The 9,765-nt window shown below is 46.2% G+C and overlaps 2 protein-coding genes across 3 annotated transcripts; one reads left to right on the top strand and one right to left on the bottom strand.

The window, feature by feature from the left end:
- The first annotated feature begins 138 nt into the window (after positions 1–138).
- On the top strand, positions 139–7,577 carry atf1 (activating transcription factor 1). 2 transcript variants are annotated; one of them, XM_060068537.1, is made up of 7 exons: positions 139–329; positions 971–1,068; positions 1,845–1,967; positions 3,486–3,687; positions 4,312–4,515; positions 4,782–4,935; positions 6,754–7,577. In XM_060068537.1, exons 2-7 carry the CDS (start codon positions 976–978, stop codon positions 6,896–6,898), a joined length of 921 nt encoding a protein of 306 aa, XP_059924520.1. In that variant the 5' UTR covers positions 139–329; positions 971–975; the 3' UTR covers positions 6,899–7,577. The 2 variants fall into 2 exon arrangements, with proteins under 2 accessions (XP_059924520.1, XP_059924522.1); XM_060068539.1 differs by having other exon boundaries at positions 143–329; positions 4,312–4,494.
- LOC132470194 (N6-adenosine-methyltransferase TMT1A-like) lies at positions 7,247–9,757 on the bottom strand. Its single transcript, XM_060068546.1, has 2 exons — positions 8,157–9,757; positions 7,247–7,877 (listed from the first exon to the last, which is right to left on the bottom strand). Exons 1-2 carry the CDS (start codon positions 8,649–8,651, stop codon positions 7,641–7,643), a joined length of 732 nt encoding a protein of 243 aa, XP_059924529.1. The 5' UTR covers positions 8,652–9,757; the 3' UTR covers positions 7,247–7,640.
- Between the last annotated feature and the right edge of the window lie 8 nt (positions 9,758–9,765).

The following is a 9,765-nucleotide window of genomic DNA, read 5'->3' as shown; positions in this document are numbered from 1 at the left end:
TATGGACTGTGGCATCGCTCTGGTGACAGTATGTATGGACTGTGGCACCGTTCTGGTCTGGGCAACGGACTTTTGTGACTCCAGATCCCACCAATGGGCGGGCCCGGAGAGGAGCGCTACGTCACGCGGCTCGCTGGAAAGGCCCGCCCCTTCCCGTTAGCATAATGCTGGTTGCTACATCTTAAAGCTAACACCCTGCGTACTACCATGTGCGCGCTCTTTACTCATTTTCCGCACCGTTTCCACCCCAAACATTTAAAGTGAATGAACAGATTGTCGGCGTCTACATCCCGCCCGTCCACAAGACCCGTCGCGTCGGCATCGGACAGGTAACAGTGGGGCGGTGGCAGTGTTCCGCGGGGCGGCGGACGCTCATGGCGGCGTCAGCTTCGTCGTTTCGACTCGTCGGGAGGTTAAAGCGGAGGTTCGCCTCTAATGGCTGCCGAGCCGCTGACGTCTGTCGACGCGGGCTCTGTCGTGCCAGTGACACGGCTACATGTTTGCTCACCGAGATACGGGAGCCTCCCGTCCGTCTCCGGGTAGACATCGGGGAAGCGCAGAGAGGAAAATACTTCTTTAGATAAAATAAAATGTTATTTTTCCCGCCGTGACGTCAGCCTCGATGCTAGCCTCCCGCCGCAGCTAGCAGCGTTAGCTTCAGGGACGCGGGGTGAAAACTAGTTTCCTCAGACTATCTATATTTGTGTGTTACCATCAGGGAACACATCTGTATGTTCCCCCAACATCATGTGGGCTTTTAGGTTCGGGGAAGTTTGTTTAGACAGCGATGTGGATAGTTGGTAGTACCGTGTCCGAGGAGATAAACATCCCCACTTCTGTCCACTTTGTGTGATAATAACCTGAATGTTTAGGGCAAATATCAACTAACGGAGCGCAGCCCGTCTGCCTATAGGGCTGCGTCCCGATTCACGCTCCTTCTGATGCGTTAATACTGCTTTACTTTCTCTAGTGACCATGGAGGAGCAGGCCAGCAACGGGACGGAATCGCTGACCATGACGGTCCCCACGACCCTCACAGCCTCGCAGATCTCCCAGATAGCCCAGCAGGTAAACCGTCAAGGCCTTGATGGTGTCACAACATATTAGTTATATTTGCAGAGAGACCATGTCCTAATTGGCGGGCCAGTTCATAAAAATGCACTACTTGAATGCTTATTTTCATGTTTCAGTTCAGCAGTATTGTTGAATAATGAATTGATCAAATGATAACATCCTTCACAGTTATGTTGTACTGCAAAGTCATCTAATTGAATCTACCTCATGGCTGACATGAAACGTTGTGTTCATGATAGGTTTCAAAATGTAAATGATATCATCTGTTGAGCCCTATCGTGCATAAGCTAAACGTTTTTAGTTTAACTATCCCTGTAAATTGACCGTTCGACATTTATTATTAATCTATATATTGGTCCCTCTGTGATTATCCATCTTAAACAACGTTAAAGATATGGCTCTGAAATGTTTGGGAACAATGCTTTTGACAAACAGTTGAAATACAAGCATGGTTTGATATAGTTTGGCCTTCCTTTAGAGAGGCCTTCAGCCTGGGACGAGTTCATACACATATTCTGGTCCCAGGGTCTGATGTCAACATGAGCGGTTAACGTGTCTAGGGCTGTAACAAGCGATCTAAACCAGCCCTGTTTTCGTAGGAGCTAAACCGTGAGCACATCTCGTAGGTGCTTGTATTTTTGTTTTATAACCGGGGTATGAAATGGCCACACGTCTGTTAAAAGTTTGAACCCCTTTTTGTGTTTGTTTACCATTTTAAATCGCGTACTTAAAGCAAAGAGCGTCAACGGTTGCTGTTGGTTTGTCTCCAGATGTCCCTGGGTAACACCCCTGTGACGGTGGTGCAGCTACCGGGAGGGCAGTTCCAGGTTCAGGGTGTGATCCAGTCGGCCCAGTCCTCCGTCATCCAGTCTCCCCAGGCCCAGAACGCACAGGTGAGACCCCCTCTTCCCATGGTGCCCTTGGGGGTCCCTCTAGGAGTTCCCGCTCCAGCGCTGCTCGTGCCTGTGTAGGGCTGTCAAAATTGCTCAAAAATGACATTCGAATGTTCGTTTGGAAAAAAATCACGAATTCGAACTATTCGAATATCTGGTTGCCTATTTTACGCAGTTGCCGTCAATAATGCGACAAAACCATGGTTCAAATTAGTGGGATATATATATATATATATATACGTCTCGTTGAGAGTGCTGGTGGGCGGCGGCTTCCTACTGGGCATTTCCTTACTTTAAAACGAGGGACATCGCGAACAGACGGAGGCTCATTCACAAAGCAGTTAGGCGCTTGTACCGCGGGAGTGTTTTTTCACATTCAAATATTATGAGGGACATCGCGAACAGACAGGCTCACTCACAAAGCAGATAGGCGCTTGTGTAACCGAGCGTTGGCACTTAGATATTTATATGACAAGAATGACACAAGCGTGGAAGGGAAAATAGTCTCGTTTACTTAGTACATATCAGAAGTCACCCAGTCACAGCGTGAGAGCTGGAATACCTATATCCAAGTACGGAAACCCAGAGGGGATAAAATACATTCGCTCTTCACAATACTAGTCTGTTACACTTGTACCGCGGGAGTGTTTTCGAATTCGAATATTATGAGGGACATCGCGAACAGACAGAGGCTCATTCACAAAGCAGATAGAGGCGCTTGTACCGCGGGAGTGTTTTTTCACATTCGAATATAAATTTTCACGTTCGAATTCGTGTTTTTGGATTCATTTCGAACGAATATTCGAACTTCGAATATTCGTTGACAGCCCTATGCCTGTGTGAGGGTCACTATGTTGGTGTTGACATGCACGGTGCTGACGTGCACGTTGCACAGAGGTCCTCGACTGACCCCTGTGTCCATTGGGGCTTGGGTGCATTCCAACTGAAAAGGTCCCTTACGATGATACCCTTACATTACAGGGAAAGACTTGGGAGCACACATGGACCTTTTTACTCATAGACACGCCTTTTTCTGGCACTAGTGAGCAAATGCAGTTTTCCGTGTGTCATTTGTAGCAATGGGTTTCATAATACTGTTGCTTATGGACAATCCAATAAGTAGGGTCATTTCTATTACTGCCACATTTTGTGTTTGTCTCTCTTCATCCTACCTTCAGCTTTAGGCCCTTCATGAGCTGATCCTCCTACAGTCTCATTATGTTTTAATCTGATATACCAGAACATTATTTTTCTGTTGGTATTTTCCACAACATTTGTCCAATGATAATAATGACTGAATGTAACTTCTATGGGTGTGCTTTGGGGATCTATATGTTTTAAAAAATAAACAAACAGGTTAAATATGAAAAGTTGCTTATTTTTTGCATGACCGTGCAGTGGCGCCAGTAATCCAGCAGGGGTGACAGAGAGTCGGTCTAGTCGGCCTTCTGGGGGGAAACGTCTCTGTTCAAACCTCCTTTCTTCATGCACACTTTTCAATGCTGTTGTCCGGTGCAGGGCTCTGACTCTGACGACTCGGACTCTGACGACAGCGAGACTGCAGGCCAGAGGACCCGCGAGGTCCTGGCCCGGCGGCCATCTTACAGGAAGATCCTGAATGACCTGTCGGGGGAGGAGGTGGGGAAGGAGACCTCCACCACGGTGACGGGCATCATGCCCTCGTCCACGCCCATCTACCAGACCAGCTCCGGACAGTACAGTACGTGAAGCTCATGAACATCCTTACCGTACCGACAGCCGTTTGTTGTTTCTCTTGCTGCTGGAAAATGTACTTATTGTAAGTCGCTTTGGATAAAATCGTCTGCTGAATGTAAACGTAAACCATGGGCTTTATGAACACACAATATGTGGAACAGCGTCCTGGGGTAGTAATGTGGCGTATTTAAACTATTTACCGACGTTTGGCCCAAAGTTTGATAATCAACATGAGGTACAACAATGTTCCGGCACAGCAGGGACATTCAATATCGTCATTAGTTTGAAGCTGTGTTTTAGTTATATAAGCTATAGCTTATATTATCCAACACGTTTCCCGCCCATTGCTAGCGAAACTAATTGATCCTGCTTCCCATTAGTTTGAAGCACGGCGGGATATTGTGCATTCACCTCGAGCAGGACGGAGGAGTCAGTGTTGCCCTGAGGCTGTCTGTGTTGGACCGGCTGGGTCTACACCGCCTTGTACCCCCCCCCCCGGTCCTGAAAGGCCTCCCACACCTAGTTACGGTTGCTAACGTAGGATTGGGCCCTTTCAGGGAGGGGCTTGGAGGTCTCGGGCGTCCACGGCCCAGCGTTCTGACTGTTCGGTTCTGCTCGTCTCCTCCAGTAACCATCGCCGCCAACGGCACGATCCAGCTGGCGAACCCCGGCTCTGACGGTCTCCAGGGCCTGCAGGCGCTCACCATGACCACGGCGGCCTCGGCCCAGCAGGGGACCACCATCCTGCAGTACGCCCAGACCTCCGATGGCCAACAGATACTGGTGCCTAGCAACCAGGTGGTCGTACAAGGTGTGCAAGACATGTTGTATTGTAAGCAGAAACCCAAGCGTTCCAACATCTCTTCGGCATGTGCATGATTCTGTTCCAAATAACCTTTTTTTGCGGGGAAATATAGAAAGATTGGATTCTGTCGTTGTCATGAAGTAGCGGGTAGTTGCTAGGGTTCCCGTTGGCATGTCGCAGTAGTAACTATGAATGAAGTTAAAGCGTGATCCGTTGATTTGGATCGGAGCTCGTTAGGAGAGACAAACCAGCCGTGGTCAGCGGTAAGAAGTCCCGGCCTGTCTCCTCTGCAGGCGCCGGAGGAGAGATGCAGACGTACCAGATCCACACCCCCGCCCAGAGCTCCCTGGGCCAGACGGTGGTGATGAGCTCCCCGGTCAGCATGTCGTCCCACACCAAGAGCGACGACCCCACCATGAAGAGGGAGATACGGCTCGCAAAAAACAGGTGGGACTTTCTTTAGTGGGCCTTGGTACGGGTTAATTACATATTAAGAAGTAGGGATTTACCTACAAACCTGCAAGTAGGTTTGAGGGGACTGGTAGCCGAGGTAGCTGGTTAGAAGCTGTGTGAACTGCCTGGAAGAGTGAACCGGTTGGTAGCAGAGTGAACCGGTTGGTAGCAGAGTGAACCGGTTGGTAGCAGAGTGAACCGGTTGGTAGCAGAGTGAACCGGTTGGTAGCAGAGTGAACCGGTTGGTAGCAGAGTGAACCGGTTGGTAGCAGAGTGAACCGGTTGGTAGCAGAGTGAACCGGTTGGTAGCAGAGTGAACCGGTTGGTAGTGTAGAGTGAACCGGTTGGCAGTGGTGGGTAGAGTACTGAAAATCTATACTCAAGTAAAATTACTTCCTTTGAAATCTATTTGAGTAAAAGTAAATATTCCAATTGGGAAAACATACTTGAGTAAGAGTAAAAAAAGTACTTTGTTATAATGTTACTCAAATTACAAGTTACTTTACATTTTTGTATTGGAGTGCTTGGATCAGTGAAAAAGACATAACGTGTGTGTGAGGGAGGGAGAGAGAGAGATGCACTCTTAAAACATTTGCTTCATTGTGTGTATTGTTCATTAAACATACATAGGCCTACAGCAATATGTACAACAAAAAATGTAATTTCATTTCAAACAAATTTAAACCAAGCTCTGTGCATGTGACAAAAGGCAAGAGCTTTGTAGGAACACAACCAATTAAACACAAACGAGGAAGGCTCGGTTAGCTGATTGGCCGATCAGATTTGTCTTGACGTGATTGCGATCCAGCCTACGCATAGCATGCAGGCTCACTCACACAGCCAGCCACAACAATGACAAACAAGTTCCTGAGTGATCTGCAGAATACAGAGCCTGTGTAACATATTATCTTTAGAATTATATAAACTCTACGTGGACCGTAACCCCGCACCCCCTGGCGAAAATATCTTCCTGCTTGTCTGCATCCATGCGATCCTAGTCCTCAGTCCCGACGTAACTGTCGACTCGTCTCCTCGTCTATGGAATCGCAACAACGTTGCAACCTAGGGAGGGCGCGTCGCTAACGTGTACGCTTGTATTACAGTCAACGAAGATAATGACTTAATCAAAATACTAATTTTAATGAAGTCACAATGGAGTATGAAATTTAGTAAAGAGTAGAATTCTAAATCAAGTATTTACTCGAGTAAGAGTAAAATTACTTAAAGAAGGAATGTGAAAAGTACTCGTTACCCGAAAAATCTACTTTTTCTGTATTTTTTTTTCACCACTGCCTGTTGGTAGAGTAGAGTGTATGGCCTACAGAGATTTCTCGTGGGTCCGACGGCAGACGATGGTTTTGGACAGTATTTGCATGTCTACCTGCTGTATAACCATGGATAACATTACATACAGGGACTGACTGGGCCTAAAAAAAAAAAATTGTTTGGTTCCGGTTTCCGACCGACCCTGTCAATTTATGTGCGACCCAAATTATTTTATGAGCTTTAAAAAAAAAAATATATATATATATATATATATATATATATATATATATATATATATTCCCTACCTACCCATGACCTCAACTGACAACCAACAGGAACCAAACTTTTTTTTTTTTTTAGGCCCTGGTATCAGGTTACCAACAGTAAGCTTGGGACTCATTTTAAATGATTTATAACAAGTTTAAACATGCCAGGGTTGATAAGCAGTCGGCCCAGTTTCCGAGCGTTATTTTGGCATATTTTTTTATTATTCACGAACGTTGATCCAACCCGGACCTTAAACTCTTTTCCCGCTCATCTTTCCAGAGAGGCCGCACGGGAATGCCGGCGCAAGAAAAAGGAATACGTGAAATGTCTGGAAAACCGCGTGGCGGTTCTGGAGAACCAGAACAAGACTCTGATCGAGGAACTGAAAACATTAAAGGACCTGTATTGTGTGAAGACAGGATAGCGTTCCGGGATAGCGTTCCGAAACGTTCCCGGCGCGGGACTAGGATGGCCTCTCCCGTCAGATATCATGTGCTTATCTGGGAAAACCGGCTTATTTTATATCTCGATATTCCGTTTTTTCTTTTTTTATTGATAGTGATACAAGTTTTGCATTACGATATAAAAAAATGAAATGGAGTGTTTTAACCTGCTGTTTTTATCGAGCTAACATATTTGCTATGCTAAGTCATTTCTACTTGTGTATATTCTGAGTAAAGCAAATGTTAAATTGTGATTTTTATTACTGACACTTTCTAATTGTCTCTTTTGCTTCCCACAATATTGCGTATTATTTTTTTTCTTGCAAAAGCAATGGCTCTTTTCCACTTGTTACAGCATCCCGAGGATTTTTTGTTCACATAACGTGACTGTACCAACCTTACCAACCGACCCCATTCCCTTGGTAATAAATGTTACAACTGTCATTCTTTCTTTTGTGCAGAAGAACATAAAGGGCATTAGACCAGAGGATCGATCTGTGTTGATTTAATTTGGCTGTTACTTAGACAATCAGGGAAAAGCACAACTGTCCAGGTAATATTTATTTTTTTTCCTTTTGTGTTTTGTTCCAGTGAGGTTAAAAAAGCAAACGATGACTTTCCGATCCTGTAAGCAAATAAAATATATTTTCTGTCAAATAGGCCGGGTGTGGCTCCTCAATCTGTAACCGTAACCAGTAGGTTAAGGTCCTGACCCACCCGTCGTCACTTGACGGCCCAGCCCAGGACGTGCGGCCTGATGGTGTAGGTGACCTGCGGGGCCTCCACGTGTGAGAGGTGGAGCGAGGAGAAGCCGGCGGCCTCCAGGTCCTTCCACGTCTCCCTGGTGGTCACACAGCCGTCCCCCAGGTAGTACCAGGCCGGCTGCAGTGCGTACTGGAAGAAGAAGGTCCACGACCCGCGGGCCGAGGCCACGTGCTCCATGAAGTAGAAGGCCCCGCCCTGTAATCAGCCAATCATCCCCTCGGTTATCAGGGGTAATAAAGTGTGCTAGGGTGGTCATCAGTTGAATGATTAGACTAAATAGCTCTAGCAGGGCTAAGGTGCTGTATCCTGTATGCATCCATAAACCATGCATTAAAAACAATGTACTAATCTATGACCCATACAGGGAGCCGTAACAGATTAACCCGGTTCAGAGAACGGATCCAAGTCGTTCACATGATCTTAACGACAAGAAACAAGACCAGAAGGGGCGTGACCTCATAACCCCGTACTTGCCGGTCTGAGGATGCGTTGCGTCTCCTCCAGGACCCGTCGGACGTCCCGGACCGAGCAGAGGACCAGCGTGCAGACCACCACGTCCATGCTCTGGTCGGCGACCCCCGTCATGTCCTCACCGGACATGACTAAGAACGCCTCGTATGTCAGGTGCGTGTTCGCCTCCATGCTCCTCCTCAAGTACCTCTCAAAGTGCGGGTTGGGGTCGGTGCAGGTCACGGTGCAGCCCCCCGGATAGAAGGGGAAGTTTGCCCCGCTCCCACAGCCGATCTCCAGCAGTCGCAGAGTGTGGTCCTTATTGGTGAAGTTGTGGATGTTACGGAAAAGGTTTCGCTTCACTTTGTGCATTTTGTCATTGTATGAAAATGTTATGTTATAGGCGAGGAAAGGAAACACCCGTTTGTATAAACCGTACAAGCCCAGCTGCTCCAGTATCCACAGCGGCAACGTGAGCATTAAACAAAGGATTTTGCATAGTTTCATAAAAACCTCCATTACCCCGACGAACCTTCAGACGGAAGACGCTGAGACCTCAGAAGATCAAAAGATTAGTTTGTCTAAGCGAGAGCGACACGGCTCGTGTATGTTCCGAGGCCTGTCCCCCAGAGAGCGCTGTTGGGCTACAGATGATATTCCAGACAGTCAATCAACCAGCCCTTCATTGATAAAGTCTCTTTTCAGTAATGTGGCATGAGTGGGTCACGTGACATTAGTCTAAGGATAGATGAATAAGTGGGTCAGAGCTACAGCTGTTGTTCAGCCATCGAGGTAGAAATACACCGCCATGCTTCACTGGTCGTTTCTTTGCTGAACCGAGGTTAAATTATGGGTGACCTATAGAATAATTAAATCTAAAAACAAAAATGTGTCTATTAAAGGGAAACTAGATGGCACACTTGGCAGACAACAGTATGTTTGTTTGTGTAAACATTTCCATAAGAAAAGTGCTATTGTACATTGTTAGAGTTGGGTAGGTTTAGAGTAAGGTAAGGGTAGGGTTAAAATTGGGTTAGAGTAAGAGATCAAAGCTAACCCACTCTGCAACAAAACCAGGCGGTAGGAAACGTTTGTGATCCACACTGTTTTAATACACATTAACAATGTAGGTTTATTGAGTTCATCAAGGTCAAAGGTCTTCGATCTGTGTGTACTTGGACAGTGGACAGTCCCTAGCCCTCGAGGTTAAATCTGCCGCTACTCACTCACTAGATCTTACATTTGAAAATAAAACCATTAAAACAATGAAGCGGGTGTATCAATTGGTAAACACTCTAAGGTAATCTCTGATCTCACAAAAAACATGTCCTTAAACTCAAAGCAGTAACACTGTAGGCTCTTGTATTCAAACTATATCAGCGGTTTGGTAGATATTTCTATACCTAGATTACACCAAACGCCATAAGCACTGGCCACACTAGATGCATTTTGATAAAGTAAACTTGTAGCAATTAATTGAATGAACTTGTGCATGGAATTTCAATTCTGTCTCCCACCGAAGTGCTGCGGATTGTGATTTGTGTTGATAAACATTAAAAGGTGCACTAATTAATTATATAGAGTTAAGTGGCATCTATCGGTACAGAGTCGGTAGAAGATGGTTCAAATATGA

Source organism: Gadus macrocephalus, chromosome 13, assembly GCF_031168955.1.
Source record: "Gadus macrocephalus chromosome 13, ASM3116895v1".
Classification (NCBI taxonomy): Eukaryota; Metazoa; Chordata; class Actinopteri; order Gadiformes; family Gadidae; genus Gadus; species Gadus macrocephalus.
This window is presented reverse-complemented; position numbering and strand designations above follow the sequence as displayed.